Source organism: Capra hircus, chromosome 19 (assembly GCF_001704415.2).
Source record: "Capra hircus breed San Clemente chromosome 19, ASM170441v1, whole genome shotgun sequence".
NCBI lineage: Eukaryota > Metazoa > Chordata > Mammalia > Artiodactyla > Bovidae > Capra > Capra hircus.
In genome coordinates this window covers 21,434,082-21,454,804 of record NC_030826.1, presented here as the reverse complement: position 1 = coordinate 21,454,804, position 20,723 = coordinate 21,434,082, and the positions used below count along the sequence as shown (strand labels likewise).

Below are 20,723 nucleotides of genomic sequence, written 5' to 3'. Positions count from 1 at the left end.
AAACTCATTTTTAAAGAAAAAAATACTGAAGAGAGAAGCCAAGTCTAGGTTTTGTAAGAGACTGGAGGGGAAGGGGCTCCCCGCCTGGCGGGGAACCAGCTTCAGAAAGCAGGAGGAAGGAGGCACACGCGGGTACAGACCGATACTTCTGTGGGCGGTGGGCAGGAAGTTGAGAGTTCACATCCAGTGGTCTCAATATTTCCTTTATGACGCAGAACGTGAGGGTGGATTACCAGGTGAGAGAGGGCCTACGGAAAAAGGTAGCAAGTGGTGAAACTTTGGCGAAGCCCTGAGAGGAGTGCAGGAGGAAGCCGACCAGGGACAGAAAGCAGTTTCTTCTTACCTCTCAGATTTGTGTTGCAGCCAAAGGCAAAGCCTTGGGCCTCAGGCCTAGAGGCCTCGCTTGATCGTCTCCTTGGAGTTCCACTACGTGACCAGCAGAGGGCGCCCAAACACCACCAACGTCCCCCCGCCCCCATCTCCCAGTTTTCTCTCTTCAAAGTTTCTTTGATTCCAGGAGTAAAACATTCTTTTTTGAGTCCGTCATATTTGAAGGACAATACACTCTTTGATATAGCCCAAAGGAACACCTTTGAAGAAAAAGAATTTAGGGACTTCCCTGGTGGTCCAGTGGTTAAGACTCCGCACTTCTACTGAAGGGAGCGTTGACTGGGGAACTAAGCTCCTGCACACCTCGCGGCGGGGCCATTAAAAAAATTAATAATAAACTAAGTAAAAGAATTTAGTTCTGCAGCTAAGAGCTAATTTATTTGCCTCCTCCCTCAAGGAAGCACTGGCAAGACGGAGTACACGGCCGCCATTACTGTCCAATGGCGATTCAAGTGCTGTCTCACGCACAGATCAGCTCTGAGGTAGCTGTAATTATCATTCCATCTACAGAGGAATAAATGGAGTCTCAGAGAAGTTAAGGAGGCTACCTGAAGTTCCTCCCTACTGAGCTGAAGCCGTATTCCCACCTGGTTTCAATTAACAATCAACCCGTTAGTAATTATTCAGCAGGTCTGTATGCTGGAAAGCTTGCCCTGGGAGACGTGAGGAGAGGATCTTCTGTCAATAAATTTGGCAAAGCTGAAAACTATTTCCATTTCTGTATTAGCACACTGGAGAATCCCAGGAGTCAGCAAAGAAACCTGCCTGGTTTTGCCCAAATCCATCATTTTCCAAATGTGTTTATCCAGAGAATGTTTGTTGCACCCACAGAACGAACTCTGTGAAGTGCTTGGGTTGACACTGCCATCATGGCCGGGAGGCAAGTGACCATATTTGCCTCGAAATGGTACCTTGAGTGGAGGGGGTACTGAGTGGAGGAGGGAGGCATGAAAGGTGGGTAGACTGAGGCAAGAAGGCCAGTAAGAGCAGTGCAGGGACTCTTCTACCATGAGACTTGGACAGAGCAGTGGCCGTGAGGGTGAAGAGGAGCGGAAACACTGGACGGGGACCTGGGATGCAAAGGTGACAAGCTGGACCACTGGCTTGTGAGTAAATGGGAGTGCGGTGGACAGCGAGTGGGGGAGATGCATTGGACAGTCCCTGGAGGTTTAGCTGGAGCAACTAGGAGAATGATATTTGTGTGTGTTTTTTGTGTGTTAGTTGTTTAGTCATGTCCACCTCTCTGAAACCCCATGGACTGTAGCCCGCCAGGCTCCTCTGTCCATGGGATTTTCCAGGCAGGAGTACTGGAGTGGGGAGCCATTCCCTTCTCTCGGGGATCTCTCCCATACTGTGGGCAGATTCTTTACCGTCTGAGCCACCAGGGAAGCCCAGGTGAATGATGGTTTTGTTCAATCCACCAAGATGGGGAGCCAGAGAGGAGTTTTGACCTGACCTCCTAGGAATCGTTAAACCTCTGGGAGGCTCTGTTTCCACATCTATGAACTGGGCATGAAACCAGTCATGCAAAAGGCTGTCCTGAAGCTAAGGGAGGCTTCTGCAGTGCCCAGAGAATGTCTGCCCCCTCTCCCCACTTCCCTGACCCAACCCAAGCAGGTGGCTCTTTCCTTTATGGGGGAGGGACAGAGCTGAATTGGAGGGAAATTTTTATATCGACCCACAAGAAGTAATAGGGATGGAATTTAAAAAAAAAAAACCCTGAAGCTTTGTAGTCAGGGCAAATGAAGTCTGAGATTTCGTCTTCTCATCTGAAAAATGGTGACAGATACCACAAGCTGCAGGATGTCAAGAGTCAGTGGGCCCATGGATCGCCCAGCTCAGAGAGACCAGACAGATCTGGCCCGGGGAGAACGGGTGAAGGAGGAGCCAGGACCCGGGGCCCCTGAGCCGGAATCGTGGCAGGACGTGTGTGGCCACCCCGCCGAATGTAGGCAGGTGACCACTGGGTCCCCTCTCTCTGCGTCCCGCCCTCCTCACAGTCCCAGCTCCGGGTCATAGCCCATAAATCTCCTTCACACAGAGCTCGGTAAATCAGGGATGTGTAGGAGACCCCCCAGCTGCCTGCATTCTCCCTCCTGCTTTTGGAGAGAATAGAGCAGGAAGCCCCTAGGAAGGGGTGGGGTGTGACTACCCCAGACCTGCCCACCTCGGCTTGTTAATTACAGACCCAGGGTCTGCAGAGCTTGATTTATAGTTGGGGCTGGGAAAGTCTAGAAGAGCCTGGAGGGGCAGAGGTGATGGGGTTGACTGGGGGGGGTGGTGTGTGTGGGGTAGCACCGGAGACCAGAGAGGATCCCAAATTCAGAGGGCCTTGTTGAAATGACAAAATTAATAGTACTAAATGAATACATTTACAAATAAATAAAATATACGCATAATAGCAATAGCTAACATTGATTGAGAGACTGTGCGCCAAGCTGGCTAAACACTTTATTAATTCATTCATCAAATATTTATTGAGCACCTATTCAGTGCCAGGAATCTGGCATATATTATCTAATGAACTTCCCCAAACAGCCCTGCCAGTTAGTCATTCTGGTCCCCATTTTGCAGACGTTGAAATCCAAGCAAGAAGCGATTAAGTGACTGGTCCATACTAGGCAATTGAGTAGCAGATCCAGGACTCATACCCCTGGCTATCTGTCCCCCGAGCTTAAACTTTTAGGAGTAGGTTATCCTGCCTCTTTGCTACCACTTGATTCACTGTCTTCCTGTGTGACCTTGGGCAAACGCCTTTGCCTGGCTGACAAAAGAGTTCTTATTGGCAAAAGAGGCATCTTGTCCTGCCCACAGCAGAAATTAGGAGGCTCAAATTAAACTGAAGCATATGGAGATGCTTTTTTAAAATGATCTGTAGAATATGGAGAAGGAAATGGCAACACACTGCAGTATTCTTGCCTGGGAAATGCCATGGACAGAGGAGCCTGGTGGGCTATAGTCCACAGGGTTGCCGAAGAGTCGGATATGACTGACTAAACAACAACTGGGCATTGAACTAATTTACCTATATAAATCCCTTTAGAATTCTAGGAGTTACTTAAAAAAAATATGAGTAAACATTTGTACTCAAAATTGTTTTTATACATGCAACAAAATTATCTGTAAAGCAAAAGTGAGAAGAATAGATGTGAAGGAGAAAGAATGTCCTATGTGTGATTAAAGAACCATAAGAAGAGAAAAAAGGAAGTGCAACAGAAGCAATATCTGAAAAGACAAAATTGAAGAAATTTGCCAATCTGAGAAGTAACAAACCACAAATCTGAGAAGCCCAACAAATCCTAGAATATAGATATACATATATATTTTTTAAACCCACACACTTCAATGTGTCATAGTGATATATCAGAAACTAAAAACAGTGAAAAGATTTCAAAACCAATCTGGGAAAAAAAATACCTTCAAAGGAACAACTGTTATTCTGAAGCTGACATCTGATCCACAGCAATGGAAGTAGGAAGACAACACCATATTTTCAAAGTGATTCAGAAAGAACAGGGACCCCCATGGTGGTCCAGTGGCTAAGACTCCATGCTCCCAATGCAGAGAGCACAGGTTCGATCCCTGTTCTGGGAACTAGATCCCACTTGTCTCAACTAAGAGTTTGCATGCTGCAGCTAAAGATCCTGCATTCTGCACCAAAAATCAAAGAACCCAAGTGCCCCAACTAAGACCTGGTGCAGCTAAATAAGTAAATACTTAAAATAATAAATAATAATAATAATAATAAAGTAGAACTGACCAGACTTATATAGGAGAAATGAAAGTGAGAAAGTCATTACTAGTGGGCTTTCACTGGAGGAAATTCTACAAGATATAACTCGGGCAGGAAAAAAAAGATTCCACATGGAATGTCTGAGATGCAGAGCAAAGAAATGAGCAAATATATGAGCACATTTAAATGAACATTGATTGTATTTTTAAAAGATCTGTAAAATGCTATGTGAAAAGTGTACTAGTGAAGATGATATTAGATGCTGAGGGCGATAAATCCCCTAACTCAAAGGCTTAAACATGAAAGTTTCTCACTCGTGTAGTCATTCAGGTGAGTGTTCCTGGTCAGGCAGTTTTTCGGGGAAGTTTTCCTCCAGGCAGAATGAAGGACCTGGCTCCTTCTCCTCTTCGACTCTGCAATCTTTAGCTTGTGGCTCCCACGGCTGCCCTTAGGTCTTTGAGCCAGGAGAAAAGGGAAGGAGTGTGGGGGCTGCACATGGGAAGTTACTATGGACAGGCCTGGGAGTGACACACGCCACTTCTGTTCATACCAACAGAATTCAGCCAACTGCAGAAACGGCTGGGAAATGTTCACTGCTGTATTCACTATCTATAGCTGTGTGACAAACTACCTCAAAACGCACTGGCTTAGGGACTTCCCCAATGGTCCAGTGGCTAAGACTTGCAGTTCTCAATGCCGGCGACCCTGATCAGGGGAACTAGAGCCTCGTGCTGCAACTAAAGATCCCATGTGCTGCATCAAAGACCAAAGATCCCGAGTGCCAAAACCAAGACCCAGTGCAGCCAAATAAAACAAAAATAAAAGAAGAAATGTGCTTTAAGAGACACCACATATGGGCTTAAAATAACAATGAGCATTTGTTATTTCACAGCTTCTAATGGGTCAGGATTTGGGGGATAAACCTCGGCCCCTTTTGTTCACGATGGAGTATGTGTGTGATTCCTAGAACTCTTGCAGTTATTGTGCCACCACGAGGGAAGCCACCTTTAGAAAGAAATATACACAGAAGAGATATAAAAGAGTCACAGAAGAATAATCACATGAATGATTACATTAAACAAAGGGGGGGGTGGGGGGGTGGGTGGGGGAGACAGGAAGACAGAGCTCTCCATGAGCCGAGCCCAAAATTTCTACTTTACCCCCAACTGACCCTGGGGCCGATCTACGATTAGAACCCAGCTAAAAGCACAGAGGCCTCTTTGTCATTGCTTTAATGAGAAGCCAATCACCAAGTCATTAGTGGGTGGAGGTGAGGAGGAGTTTGGTACTGGGGTGGGAGGGAGGAGGATGCTGTTGGTTTCTGGATGATTTACAGCTGCAGTGCCAGACTGCCTGGGGGAAGGGAGCAGAGCTGCAGCAACAGGAGAAAGTTACTATTCCTAGAGCACCTTAGAGGAGCTGAGACCTGTTAAGAGAGTCTAACATACTGTTTTATTTAATCCTCAGAACAAATCAGATGAAGCAGTATTACTCTATATCCCCATTTTACAGATAAGAAAATTGAGGCTCAGAAGGGTTAATGAAGCATCTTGCTGCTGCTAAGTCGCTTCATTCGTGTCCGACTGTGTGCGACCCCATAGACTGCAGCCCACCAGGCTCCCCCGTCCCTGGGATTCTCTAGGCAATAATACTGGAGTGGGTTGCCATTTCCTTCTCCAATGCATGCAAGTGAAAAGTCAAAGTGAAAAGTTGGATACCACTGAGCGACCCCATGGACTGCAGCCTACCAGGCTCCTCCGTCCATGGGATTTTCTAGGCAAGAGTACTGGAGTGGGGTGCCACTGCCTTCTCCAAATGAAGTACCTTACCCAACAGTTATTAAGTGATGGTCTTATTCCAGAGCCCAAACATCCATTCTGCTGTTCATTGTTAGAGGCACAGCAGAAGTGAGGGTAGGTGAAGGGCAAAGAAATATTCCACCTTTAGACCAAGTAGGAACATGCTGTTGGGAGGTGGTTGATTGGGGGATGTTACTCTGTGGGCTGGGAGTAGGGGCAAGGAACTGCATAAACTTGGAAGAAAGAACCCCTGGGGGGGGGCTAAGTCTGCCAGAAAAAGGATAATAATAAAATAATAACTAAATATTATGAAGTTCCAACTATATGCCAGACATTGCACTGAGGGCCTTCCAGTTATAAGGCAGTTACCAATTCATTCGCTTCCCTGTGGTTCAGACGGTAAACAATCTGTCCACGATGTGGGAGACCTAGGTTCAATCCCCGGGTTGGGAAGATCCCCTGAAGAAAGGAATAGCAACCCACTCCAGTATTCTTGCCTGGAGAATCCCATGGACAGAGGAGCCTGGTGGGCTGCTACAGTCCAGGGGGTCACAAAGAGTCGGACACCCACTGAGTGACGAACAAAACACTACCAGTCACTTTATGGCTGAGGAAACTGAGGCTCAGAGAGGTTAAGTTACCTACTGCAGGTCTCAAGGCAGGTTCAGAGACTGATTTAGGAGTAAGAGAAGCAACAGAGCAGTTACTCTCTGCTCTAGGCTGTCAGGATTTTGGCTGTGAACAACTCAACTTGGTTCACTTAAGCAGAAAAGGAAGTTATTGGGCAGCTCTGAGATAGCGCACAGGATCAGTGGAAAGTTTAATGGGATTAAGTTTGGGAAACTCATCAGAATTACAGGAAACTGGGTGGCTGGATCCACAGTCTAGCTAGTAACCTCCTGGGGATGCCCCCACAGGACACTGGAGGCGACTGGCCCAGTACAGGCAGTTTCTCCCCAGGAGCCTGTTTCTTTGGGGCCCCTGCTCCACATTCAAGTCAAGGTGTCAAGAACCTGGACTCCTGCCTGTTCTAGCTGCCAGGAGTCTTTCCCAGCCAAGCTCTCCCCGAAAGGAGGTGTCCCTTCCCCTAGAGACTATTCAAATGCTTCAGGGATTTCCCTGCTGATCCAGTGGTTAAGACTCCCTGTTCTCAAGGCAGGGGGCCCAGGTTCCATCCCTGGTCAGGGAACTAGATCTCACATGCCGCAACTAAGAGTTTTCATGCCACAACGAAGATCAAAGATCCCGCATTCCACAGCTAAGACCTGGCACAGCCAAAATAAAGTAAATAAAGGTTTTTTTTTTTTTTTAATTAACAAACAACAACAAAAACCAATGCTGCAGAGCAAACCATGGTAACAACAATATTCACCCCAAGTCCCGGGTGCCCCAGGTCTCCCAGCCAAGAACTGATCAGAATGTCATCAGCTCTCTGTCCTTCCTCACATCCAAGTTGGATCTTACACTTCAGAGAACCCATCACTAGGGGCTGCTCAAAAATCTCAGGCCTCAGATTCTTAAAGGAGGATATGGAGATGGTAACACTTTCCTTTCATCATCCTTAACATCCAGCTGGCCACCCCCATGTGCCAATTCTATTTTCCAAACAAGTGTGGATACCAGCCCACCTCTCTCACAACCAGCTGCATAGCTCAGGCCCTTCCTCTCTCCTCTGGATCCTTATAGCAGACTCATTTTTTACCCCCCAGTAACTATGAGATACCACCTTTTTTTTTTTTTTTTTTTAATTTGACGGCTCCAGGTCTTAGCTGTGGCACGCAGAACCTAGTTCCTTGACCAGTGATTGAACCTGGGTCCCCTGCATTGGAAGCGCGGAGTCTTAACCACTGGACCACCAGGAAGTCCCTACAGTTAAGTATTCTCTTAAATGGAGTCTGCGTTAGATCCCTGTTCTACGCTGTTCAAAGGAGGTGTTTTCTGTTTCATTCACTACGCTACACCGGTTGTCTAGACTAGGAAGATATCAACACATTTTTCTTGTTGTTGAATGAAGGGGTAGAGCCTGAAACTGAGCCCAAATCCGCCGGATTCCAAATTCCCCTCAAGCCAAGTTCATCTCTAAGTTGAACCGCTGAGGGACCCGGCCTGGGAGAGAAGGGAGGCTGCCGGCCTTTCTAGAGCCCAGCTCCCCGGGGATGACGGGGCTCCCGGGACCCCCCTGGGCTCGGTTTCTCCGCACAGCCCGTCCCAGGATCCCGGTTTTCTCTCCAAGGTGGGAGTTGTGTCTTCCCTCAGGGGAGCGACGCCGGAACTTCCAGGGGAAGAGCAGGAATTTCTTAAATCCAGGCCCGGCCGAGCAGTAATTGGCACCTTGGCGGCCGCCAGCGGAATCGCCCGGCCCTAAATCACGGGCGCGGCCCCGCCTCCCGGCGGCGGGGCGGGGGGAAGCGGCGCTCCTGGCGGGGGCGGATCCCGGGCGCGCGGAAGGAGGACCGGCCGCCGCTGCAGGTGCCGCGGAAGTGCCTGCCCCGCCGCCCGCCTTTGAAGTCGGCCCGCCCCCCCGCCCGGCTCGAGCCCCGCTGCAAGCTGCACGCCCCGGGGGTCCCTGCCGGGGATCGTCACGCTGAGTCCACTCGGATTCCCGGGATTCAGGGGCAGGCGGCCGAGTTGGGTGGGGGCGCTTCTCTTGGCGAGCCCCGGCCATTTGTCCGGAGAGTGTGACCTCAGAATTACTCATTTGGAGCCCAGAGTGTGCAGGGAAAGGGTCGGGAGTGGGGACCCGGCCTGGAGAAGGAGGACACTCGGGAAGGAGAAGCCAGAACTGTTTTAGCGAAAGGGTTGCCAGGGCAGCCCCGCTCCCAGCATCAGACATCTTGGGCCCTTGGGACATTTTCTTTGTTTTCCTTAACTCCCTTTCCTGTGGATTTGAGGATTCATGGTAGGGGGCCGGCAGAGGAATTTGTAGTTTCATCTCATTTTTTCCCTTGCTGATTTTCTATGACTGTTTTGTTATGTTTAAGCCCCCCAGCAGTCTATTGCCATGAGGTGGTGTTTTTTTTTTTTTTTCCCTCCATCCAAAGTATGGGTGGGGATGTTCTAAGGCTAACGTGCAAGAAGCAAATTGTGTGTAGTCAAAAAATTATCTCGGAAAAAGACTTAACCTTAAATAAGGTATTATGTATACAATCCTGAAGTCAGTTCTCCTTAAGCAAGGTAAAATTGAATAACCACTGGATCAGATTCTGAAAGAGTGAATACGCATATATATATATATATATATATATATATGTATTTCTGAGCATTTGAACCATTTTGCTTTTAACATAGAATTTTGTATTCAGTAGATGTGGGGTGAGATCCCAGAAGTTAGACTGTTGCTGCCATTACAGCCACATTTGAGAACACAGCTTTGATAACTTCCAAATTTCCCTGAGGTTGGTGGAGGATTCCTAGGCATTTCTTTTTGGCTGCAAGGATTATGTCCCTCTATTTTAACACAGAGCTTCTATATATTTAATGCACATGTTCGTGGCTGTCAACACATGTGACAATCTATAGCACTGGGCCTGGTATTTGGTACATGAACATAAATGTTCACTGGATTTGAATACAGAGCTTGTTTGATCAGACCACTGTGAAATTTCCAGAGTTTTGCAAATATTTTAATATCAGGGAGGCACCATTTATTCAACATTCAGCAATCATTTCTTTGGACCTACCCTGTAGCAGGCAGTGTGCTAGGAACTGGGAATACAGAAGTCACCTGGATGCAGATGCAACATGAACATAAAAGTACAATATGTAGATAACCAACAAAGACCTATTGTACAGCACAAGGAACTATACTCAATATCTTATAATAACCTATAAAAGAATCTGAAAAAGTGGTGTGTGTGTATATATATATCTGAATCACTATGCTGTATACCTGAAACACATTGTAAATCAACTATACTTCAATAAAAAATTAAAAAATAAATAAGGGGAAAAAAGTGCAATGAAAAGAAGTGAAAAATGTGAATGTGTCAGTTGCTCAACTGTGTCTGACTCTTTGTGACCCCATGGACTGTAGCCAGCCTAGCTTCTCTGTCCATGGGATTCTCTGGGCTACAATACTGAAGTGGGTAGACACTCCCTTATCCAGGGGATCTTCCTGACCCAGGACTGAACCCAGGTCTTCTGCATTGCGAGCAGATTCTTTACACTCTGAGCCATCAGAGAATTAAAAAAAATAATAAATAGGAAGGGAAAAATGGACATGTTCTGCCAAATTCTAAGATGGGGTAATGCACGGAAGTGAAGGGTTCAGGGCAGGCTTCCCAGCGAAGGAAAGATTAGCAAGCAGTGGAGGCTGGTAACCAACTGCAGGCCACTGAACTGCATCCAGAACTCCAGCCCCTGCATGAAGGTTGCTGTGGGCTGTTCTTGGGTCCCCTCAGGTTACTCCTGACTCCCTGGGCCCTGGCTCACCTGCAGTCTGGGGTCAGGCTGGTAGGTAGTCACTGGCCTGTCACTTATGTTCTTTGGTGCTCCCCCTCGGGTCCAGCAGCCGTCAGTTCAGCTGGGGACAGAGTTAGAATTAGCCAAGGAGATCCCAGGCAGCAAATCTCAGTCCAGAAGGCAGGCACAGCTGGGCGCTCTGGATTGCTCCTAGCTTCCAGCCCATATTCTCTACTTTTTCCCTGCTTGTCTCTCTTCATTTGGAGGTTCTTCCCTCCCTTTCCCCCTTCCGACTTTTCTCTGTATCAGTCAAGCGCTTTTTTTTTTCCCCACAGGTGGTTGAAACTGTTTGACTATCTCAATGACTTGTTTCAAAGGGCAGAGGCAAGGCCTCTATCACCTACAGGTGGTCAGTGGAGGCTGCTGGTTGGGAAACCCAGAATGCAGGCCCAGCCTAGAGCGGTTAAAAGCTTGGTCTCCAAATAGGAACCACACTGGCTGATTTGAAATGCTAGCTTGGCGGCAGCTTAGTCCTTTGACTTGGGGCAAATAACTTCACACTTTCAGAGTCTCAGTTTCTAGTCTTTAAAATGGGTATTATTATAATAATAGAGCCATCTGTACAGGATTGCTATGAGACTAAGATAATGTATGTTAAAAAATACACTTAGCACCATACGCATTCGTATGTCCAACTGTGCCCTTGAAGGGGGAAGTTTTGGAAGGAGCCGTTGGCTGGGGGTGGTTGAGGAGGGAAAAGTCTTCCTGCCTCGCCAACAAACCACCCCTCCCTGGCTCTTCCGGGACTGAAAGGTCCACCTGCTGCTTCCTGATCTGTCTGCCTTTGAGCCCAGTGGCCAGGCTTTTCTGAGGGGCTCAGCAAGACCGCTGAGCAGGAAAGTGGTTCAGCTCTCTCTGGAGTAGCCTTGGGGGGCTAAGGGACACAGGATGGGGTGGGAGCAGAGGTGGCTGTGGAATGCAACTCTCGGGAACCATTCTGCCTGGGCTTTGACCTTTTTCCCTGCCTCCCACACTGAGACCCACGAGACCCTGGATGCACCCACGACACCTGTGGCCACGCTTAGGGCCGAAGCCTGCTTGAGGTCTGCATTTCTCTACGATTGTATGTGTGTTTTTAGGACAATGGGAGGCGACTGACTTTAGAGGACAAAACATCCAGTTCTAGCTGCTTTCATTCACTTTTAAATTTCACAGATACTTCCGGTTTGGGGAACAGAGAAATACAATGTCCTTAGGGTACTTAGCGGAGAAGGCAATAGCAACCCACTCCAGTACTCCTGCCTGGAAAATCCCATGGATGGAGGAGCCTGGTAGGCTGCAGTCCATGGGGTCACTAAGAGTTGGGCACGACTTCACTTTCACTTTTCACTTTCATGCATTGGAGAAGGAAATGGCAACCCACTCCAGTATTCTTGCCTGGAGAATCCCAGGGACAGAGGAGCCTAGTGGGCTCCCATCTATGGGGTCGCACAGAGTTGGACACGACTGAAGCGACTTAGCAGCAGTAGGGTACTTGGAGACTAGTAGGCAACACAGAAAATAACAGCCTTATTCTTCTTCTCCAAGGAGCAAGTCATAGTTTGAAATAACAGGGTTATTGGTCTGCTCTTTGGCAAGATGGGTGTGAACTCCATACTCATCCCAGCTGATACCACAGTCTTGGCAATTTGGAGGCATCTGGATTGTGAACGAGAATGAGATTGACCTTGCTGCTCCATATAACTTACTTGTGGATGCCTGAAATTCCATTGGGCGGTGGTGGTGAAGGGGGTCTTTCTCTAGGCTTAAGCATTATTCTTTTTCTGAGACCCTATATAAATTTTAAATCCCTGGGGGTGGGGGTGGGTTAACTGAGTTCATAACACAGCAGTGCTATGTCCTGAGACAGAGCTACTCAATGACTTTGGACTCCAAAAGATACCCCTGGTGGGTACCACAAGGGGAGACAGTGGACCACAAGACAATCTCCATTACCCTGTGAGTTAGCACTCAGCTCTGCTCTGCCTGCAGAAGAGAGAGCTAAAGAGATGTAAGGGGTGAGTATGTGTGTGCTGTGCTAAGTCGCTTCAGTCTTTGCAACGCTGTGGACTGTAGCCTGCCAGGCTCCTCTGTCCGTGGGATTCTCCAGGCAAGAATACTGGAGTGGGTTGCCATACCCTCTTCCAGGGGATCTTCCTTACTCAAGGATCAAGCTGCATTTTGAGTTTGATCAAACGGGTGTCCACATTGCAGGCAGATTCTTTATCACTAGCACCTCCTGGGAAACCTAGAGGGTGAATATTGCTAAGTCACTTCAGTCGTGTCTGACTCTGTGCAACCCCATAGACGGCAGCCCACCAGGCTTCCCCGTCCCTGGGATTCTCCAGGCAAGAACACTGGAGTGGGTTGCCATTTCTTTCTCCAATGCATGAAAGTGAAAAGTGAAAGTGAAGTCGCTCAGTCGTGTCCGACCCTCAGTGACCCCAATGGACTGCAGCCTTCCAGGCTCCTCCATCCACGGGATTTTCCAGGCAAGAGTACTGGAGTGGGGTGCCACTGCCTTCTCTGAGAGGGTGAATAAGGCCCAAGCAAAACCCAAGCCCGAAATTCCAGCCAGCCTCACTCTGGGAGCTGAAAGAGCCAGAAACTCCAGGTCCATCTTAACTGCAGGGCCCTGTGGTCTCTGATTTGCCCCCTCTCTTATGGGTCCTGCTGGAACAGTCATGCTACCCTCTGTGACAGCCCTGTGGTTGTCCACAGGCCTTGACAAAACTTTCAGGGTTCTTTAAACACACTTAACTACCCCTGGGCCCCTTCTGTGTACCTATCAGCTCTCCTGCCCGCAGGCCAGATTTGGCACTCAGGGCGAAGAATGTGGACCCCAGCCATCCCAAAGAGGCTGTGGAGTGAAGCCGGGCCAGGTCTCTCCGTGGCTGGAGCACTGCCCTGGGCGGGTCCCGCTGCCCACCTGGCCCCTTCCTACAAGAATCTGCATGGTCCCTCCCTCTGGGTTCCTCCCTCACCAACCTACCTGGAGGCAGGTCATAAAGCAGGAGGAGGAGGGAGATGGATGGATGAGGAGGGCGGAGAGCCACGTGGTGCCATAAAGCCCCAGCTAGAGAGGGCCTGTCCCGGAGTGTCCAGGCTGCAGGACTGCACGCTCAGAAGGTGGACTGTCAGCCTTGGGAGCCGCAACCGGGGCAGCGAGGCCCGGGAGGAGGCCATGCACCGAGGCGCGCCAGGACCAGGCCTCAGGGGCCTGAAGGGGGCTGAGGGCTCTCCTCAGGACTTGGGGAACTCTTGCCTGGAAGCTGGGAGGGATTTTGGGGTGCTGAGAGAGAACGGTGGCCCCCGAGGTCTGGGCGAGGCGGAGGAGGTGACCGGGAGTAAAAAACGCAGCCGGCCCGTGCGGTCCAAGGCGCGGCGCATGGCCGCCAACGTGCGCGAGCGCAGGCGCATCCTGGACTACAACGAGGCCTTCAACGCGCTGCGCCGCGCGCTGCGGCACGACCTGGGCGGCAAGAGGCTCTCCAAGATCGCCACGCTGCGCAGGGCCATCCACCGCATCGCCGCGCTCTCCCTCGTGCTGCGCGCCAGCCCCGCGCCCCGCTGGCCCTGCGGGCACCAGGAGTGCCATGGGCAGGCCGCGCGCGCAGGGGACGCAGGAGACCTGGGCTCCAGCCCGCCGGCGCCGCCGCCGCCTGCCGGGCCCTTCGCGCCGCGCTGCGCCTCGTGCCACCCGCACACGCCCCTGGGGCGGCCCAGGGCGGCGGCCGAGGCGCTGCCGGGCTGGGCCCAGGCCTCCCACGGAAGCTGGCGCCGAAGTCTCGGGGCTCCCTCGGCCTGGCCGCGGGGCCTCCTGCGAGCGGGCCCCGGGCTGGGCCACCAACACTCCTGACCAGGCACCGAGCGCACTGAAGGGCCCGAAAGGAGCCAGCGGCAGGATGACCGCAGAAGGGGAAGATTAGAAAGCCATCCCTGGCAGAACCGAATGGGCTGAAGCCTGATGGGGAAAGGAGGCGCTTTGTCGGTGGCAAGGAACTCTGGAGACTGGGCCGCACCTCCTAGAATCCCGGGAACCCAGCCAGGAGCCGGATTCTTCTGAGCTCTTACCTTTGGACGTGAACTCTCCTTGGAAAGTGACTTTTGCATCTCGGTGCCTCTGAGTCCTATTGTCTCTTGCTTTACAAAAAAAATTTTTTTTAAGGAGAAATGAAGACCTTTGGACAAAGTAGGGGGTTTATGTGGGAGGTACCTGATGGGGTCTGATGACTCAGTGGGGGTCCCCTCCCCCTGCCTGTGCTGATGCCCCAAGTCTGTGGTCTGGGGGAGGCCATCAGAAGCAGCCAAATAAAAAGGAGGAGCTGTCATCTCTGTCTGCTAGCAGGACTCCACAGGGCCCAGGAACCCAGGGTGGCGGGAAGGCCCCAAGAGGCCTGGGGCCTCACTCTGGAATGATGGGTCCCTGGCCTGAAGCCCACAGGTAGGTACTAGGAGACATTGGTTCCTGCAAGAGCCCAGGTGTGACTGAGCACTGTGAGGGGCCCTGTGGGAGAGGATGTTATCTGGAGATGAGGAGCAAGTCTGGGAGGCTGACGATGTGGTCAGAACTGCTGTCTGCCGTGAGCCACAGAGAGCATGGCAGTGAGAGCAGGCTGTGGGCCAGTCTCAGGGAAGGAAGCTGGGGGCAGGGCCAAGGACTTGGGGGGCATCCGTAAATCCCGCTGGTACCCCAAGCGATGGGCGGATGAGGCTCCCGGGGAAGAGTGGGAGTGTTGTCTGTGCCTCTGTGATGAGGGGCAGATTTGGAATCCAAGAAAGTGGGGCTTGGACCAAGGCTGCTGCAGAAGAGGGAGCGGCAGCTGGCCCCCCTTGAGAAGGCTGGACAGCTGCTCTGTCTCTAAGATGAGCACCCTGAGCTCATGTCCAGCCTCACTGACAGGGCTCATATCGCTGGTGCTGCTCACTATGAGGACCCAGACATGACAGGGAAAGCCTGAGGGCTTGCTGGTCTCCTTGGAGAGCTGGGGGCAGGGGGAGTTCCACAGCTCAGAATGGGGGACCCCACAGAGGCTGGAGAGATGCCCATAGTCTCCCAGGGAGGAGTGAGGGGTCCCCAGAGCACCTGAGATGAGGCTCATCGTCCTAATTACAGGCGTCTCTGCTTTCTGCAAGTGAGACCCTGGCCGGCACACTTGGCATCCGGTCCCCAGGCCCACAGACCCCAGGGCTCCACATTTCACAGGGCGGGTGGCCAAGTCACAGATCATGAAGAGCCTTAGATTCTGGGGCAGTGGGCTCTTGGAGCCCCACCAGGAGCAAAATGTGGGGCCCTGGCCCCAGGCCTGCCCACTGAGCGTCCACTGTCAGGGAGGGGTAGTACCATGGTCTGACAGCAGAAAGGAAAGAGCCAGGCTGTCCTGGGATCCAGGCTCTGTTCTGCACTTAATACATGTGTGCCCACTTAACCTCTCTAAGGCTGGGGCGGGGCGGTGGGGGGGGGGGTTCACCTCTGACACAGGTGGCTCCACCTCAGGATGGCTGTATTAACCTTCATTCATCAGGCGGTTTCTGGCAATTAGAAGGTGTTCCACAATTGGTAGTGTTTGCATATTATAATTTTCTGACAGACGAGCCTGGACAGTGCTTCCATCTTGCTTCAGCCTCAGGTTTGTATTCTCTGGAAACATGATAAAAATGACCATCAAGTCCTGCTTTTCGGAGTTCCAGGATGAAAAGAAATGAGAGTGCTTCCCTGGCTTGCACGCTCAGCTCTGGAAGGGAGAGGGCGCCCCCTGCAGGTGAGATGGGGAGTGTGCCGCAGACTCTGAAGGCAGTTTGAGGATGTGGAAGTATTGTCTCCTTACTTACCAGCTGAGTAACCTTGGCAAATCGTCTTAAGGGCTTTGAGCCTAGGTGTTTACATCCGGTATAATGGACTAAGTAAGTCCTTATATCATAGGCTGTTCTGCAGACTAAAGAGAGAATGCATTTAAGGCACTTAGCATGGCGCCTGGCCTACGAAATCACTCACTGCATGAAAGCTATTTAATATTAAGACAAATTCCATTTGTAGAGCTGTTAAATGGAGAGAATGCATGGGAAGGTGCAACACATTAGTTATTAACATTGTTTCATCCGGGCTCTCTGTTTGAGGGCACACATCTGCATATTTACAAGATGATAAGTAAATATTTGCCTGGCATGTTTACAGAAATGTGTAGATATGTGAATTTTTGTGTGTGCAATGTGTATCTATTGACCTAACAGGTACCCCCTCCTCTCCCTGATTTTTAAAGGGTGCTAGACCAGAATATCTTTAATTATGCACCATCCAGGTTTTCTGGAAGAGAAGGCAATGGCACCCCACTCCAGTACTCTTGCCTGGAAAATCCCATGGTGGAGGAGCCTGGTGGGCTGCAGTCCATGGGGTCGCTAAGAGTTGGGCACGACTGAGTGACTTCACTTTCATTTTTCACTTTCATGCATTGGAGAAGGAAATGGCAACCCACTCCAGTGTTCTTGCCTGGAGAATCCCAGGGACGGGGGAGCCTGGTGGGTTGCCGTCTATGGGGTCGCACAGAGTCGAACATGACTGAAGCGACTTAGCAGCAACAGCAGCAGCAGCAACAGCAGGTTTTCTGGAACCCTGCTTGAGTTCTTTGTTTGCTTCCTAAAACCATATCCGTTCTCCAAGATGACTGATTTGCTGTGAAAAGAAGCTACATCCCTGATTATTGAAGACATGGAAGTTATCAACCAAGACCACATAGGTTTATCCAAATGTAGTGGAAAATAGTACAAGGATAGGTATTAAATGAATATAAAAAGGAAAGTTCTGGAAAGAGAAGACACACATAGAAGTCAGAGCTGTAAAAACCACAGCGGAAAGAGATGCATGACTGATACACCTAAAGACAGAAATTATGTATCTATAAGATTAATCCCCACAGAGTACTCAAGTAGTGTTCAAAGGAGAGAGAGAAAGGGCTAACTTGGAAAGGGCAGAGAATAATAACAATTATAGCACTTTTTACATTGTGAATGAGACATGCCGGCAAAAGTAAATAACAATCGTTAAGACCCAAATGTCAGAGATGTGGAGAAAGGGGCACATTTACAGATTTCTAGTTGTATTGTGTATCTGTTCCTTTTTTTGGTAGAGAACAATTTGGCAAAATCACAGTAAAAATACCCCAAGAAAGTAATTCAAAAGGAAAAAAAAAATTTTTTTTTTTAAAGGAGGTCCCAGTGGCACTGTATCTAACAGTGAAAGGCTTGAAGCAACACAGATACTTAACCAGAGAGGCTTGGGCAAAGCAAACTCAGGTATTTGCAACAGGATGCCAGCAATGGTAGCAGGGAAAGCAGATCAAACTGGCCTGTGCCTGCTGCTTATAAGTGTGGACCAACAGGTAGGCGCAGGAAGCGACCTGGAGAGAATTTGGGGGATGTAAACAGGGTCAATATCCATTCGGCTGTTGATAATTGTTTTTAAAAGTGAAAGTTTTGTTTGCTCAGGACACGTTCTAAAGAGGAGTGGGGAAATGTTTTGAGCATAGACAGCAAGGATTCCTTTGAAGGGACTCAGGGTGGCACTAGTGGTAAAGAACTCACCTGCCAATGCAGGAGGCATAAGAGACACGGGTTCGATCTTTGGGTCAGGAAGATCTCCTGGAGGAGGCCATGGCAACCCACTCCAGTATTCTTGCCTGGAGAATCCCATGGACAGAGGAGCCTGGTGGGCTACAGTCCCTACCATAGGGTCGCAAAGAGTCGGACACAACTGAAGCAACTTAGCACACACATACCTCACTGGATGTGAAACTGGGGTGCTTGCTGATAGGTGAATGGCCACATCAAGTTTTGCTCACATTTTGCACTCATGTGTGTATGTGTGTGTAGACACCAGAAGGCTGCCTGAAGCAGGGGAGCTGGGCCCAGGTGGGCCTCAGTGAAAAGTGGAATTTGCTTAACTACTCCTACCTTGTCAGCCCCACAGGGTTTCCCGATGCCCAGTGTGATACTGAGGATAAAAAGGCTTGTGGTCACAGTTACAGGGTTTTTCTTTCTTTTTACCTCTTCTCCTTGCATTAGGCTCAAACTGACCTAACCTTCTGAGGTTTGTGTCTCTGCGCACTCCAGGTCCACTTTCCATACCATTGTTTCCATCTCAGAATTCTTCAAAGCCCAGGATGCACTCAGGTTGAGGCAGGTAGAGGTGGATTTAGCAGCCGTGTGGACACGCTGGGCACTTGATTGGTGCTTTTATCTTCCTTTGGTTCCTCCAGTCAGCTGTCACTGTGAGCCAAGCGCATGAAGAGGGAGCTGGGGGCACACCTGCCCCCTCCCCAAGACCTCACAGCCCATTGCGGATGGGGCAGAGAGAGGGGAATGACTTTCTTCAGTGACCTGCAACCATACTAGGGAGCAGGAGGTCAGCCCACAGCAGAACAGAAGGGTGGATACCACCTGTGTAGCTACCGGGGTTTATAGCACAGACCCGCACCTGGGGCCCACGGGCGGGAGTGCAGGCGGAGTCGGAGGGGGAGCTCAGCGCCTTCCCTTCTAAAGGCTGCTATGGGCTTAGCTTCTGGCTGCTCTGCAGAAAGTGGGCCCAGGCTTCCCAGATCTTCACGTTAAAAGTCTGCAATCCCCGTTTTTATGTGAAGTGGATTTTTAAAAAACACGTTGCGCAACCAAACCCACTTTGCCCGATGGACCTGGCCCATGGGCTTCCAGTGAAGACTTCAGTTGAGAGTCGGGGTGGAGGGGAGGTGGCACCTGCAGGTGGGGGCATTTCCAGGCTGCAGCCGGAGCAGCTGGCTGCGTTGGGCTCACCAGCCCCAGAGCCCAAACCAGGCGCTCCTTGTCCTCGCCTCTCCCCTTCCTCCCTGGTCCCCACTCTCATCTCTGGTCCTTCCCCTCATCAGCACCAGGCCACTAGATGGCGCCACAAGCCCAGCCTCTCCCAGTGCAGCGCAAACCTGGCTCCCTAGTCCGGGAACCCGTTTACCTGGTAATCTTGCTACTATGAGTCACCCTGGGGACTTCTTGGCTCTTTCTTGTTTCTTCCAGTTTTTATTAAGTGAAAAAAAGCTTCTTTATGTCAGGTTTCTTCTATCCTTCAGGCCAGTGCTGCCCGATAGAAATACAAAGCAAGCCATGTTTTAAATATTCTGGTAGGCATATTAAAAGGAGAAAAGAGACACAGGTGACATTAACTTTTTAAATGTTTATGTAACTCAGTATAGCAAAAATATTATCATTTCAATATGTCGTCTACATACACTGTGTTAATGAGATATTTTAAATTTTTTTGGTACTGTTGGAAATCCAGTGTGTGTTTTATATGTATAGCATATCTCAGTGTGGATGAGCCACATTTCAGGGGCTCTATAGCCAGATTTGGCTGCTGGCTATGGAACTGGCCTGGTTAGGCTGTTTAGTGGTAGGTCCATAGGGCCTGAGTCCTCCCCACCAAGAGTGAGCTTCTAGATTGTAACATGGAATTCTGGCCAAGCTGGACACTGACTTAGAGTCTAGGACCCTTGGGCATCCAAACTGCCACCATCTGCAGAAGGTCTCTTATTTAAAAATTTTTTTTAGTTTTTTAAATTTTGGGCCCTGCCTCAAAGCTTGCGGGACCTTAGTTCCGCAACCAGGGATTGAACCCAGGCCCTCTGCAGTGAGAGCTTGGAGTCCTAACCACTGGACTGCCAGGGAATTCCTGAAGGTCTCTTATTTTAAAAGCATGTTTCTAGAAGTTCCTGGGCAAAAGGGCCCAGTTCACTCCCCTTGCCCAGTCTCTTCTTCCCCTTTGTGGCCAGCTCACCATTCTCTGCCCATCACACCCTCTTCCACCTTGTCTTGGCTCTTGCTGGAAGCAGCATTTCTGAAGCCAGTGTGATACACAATTCAAAGATACTTTTTTCTGCTAAAATGGCTCATCTTGCTCCAAACCAGTTTCTGGATGTGATGGATTCATGCCTAATTGGGATACAGTTTGAAATGAGTCTGGGTTTTGGTTTCCTAACCTCTGATCTCAAATGAACTCCACAACCTCTGAGACTCCTTCTCACCTCTAATTTCTCACCCCTATCCCGATACATGACCTATGTCCTCCTCCAAACCACAGACAAGCATCCAGATGCACACACAAACCCTGGTGGTTCTGGGTCACCTTATAAGACCACGTAAGCCGGGAGATCGGGGTTTTAGAAAGAGATGCAGAGAATAGAGAAGGTGGCAGAAACGGAGGAGACGTGAGAGAACTAAGAGAGATGGGACAGGCAGCCAAGACTGCAGCCCTTCAAGCTGGCATCTTCCCCAAGGAGCTCCTGAAGCAGAAGGATCTTTGCTGGCTCTTTAAAAGCACCTCAGAAAAGCCCTAAGGGCCG

The 20,723-nt window shown here is 50.0% G+C and overlaps 1 protein-coding gene across 1 annotated transcript; it reads left to right on the top strand.

The window, feature by feature from the left end:
• On the top strand, window positions 13,547–14,221 carry BHLHA9 (basic helix-loop-helix family member a9). The gene has a single exon (XM_013971859.2). It carries the CDS (start codon window positions 13,547–13,549, stop codon window positions 14,219–14,221), a length of 675 nt encoding a protein of 224 aa, XP_013827313.2.

Bases quoted from the DNA above. Each gene is read 5' to 3' on its own strand.
- BHLHA9 (XM_013971859.2), top strand. From the start codon at position 13,547: ATGCACCGAGGCGCGCCAGGACCAGGCCTCAGGGGCCTGAAGGGGGCT.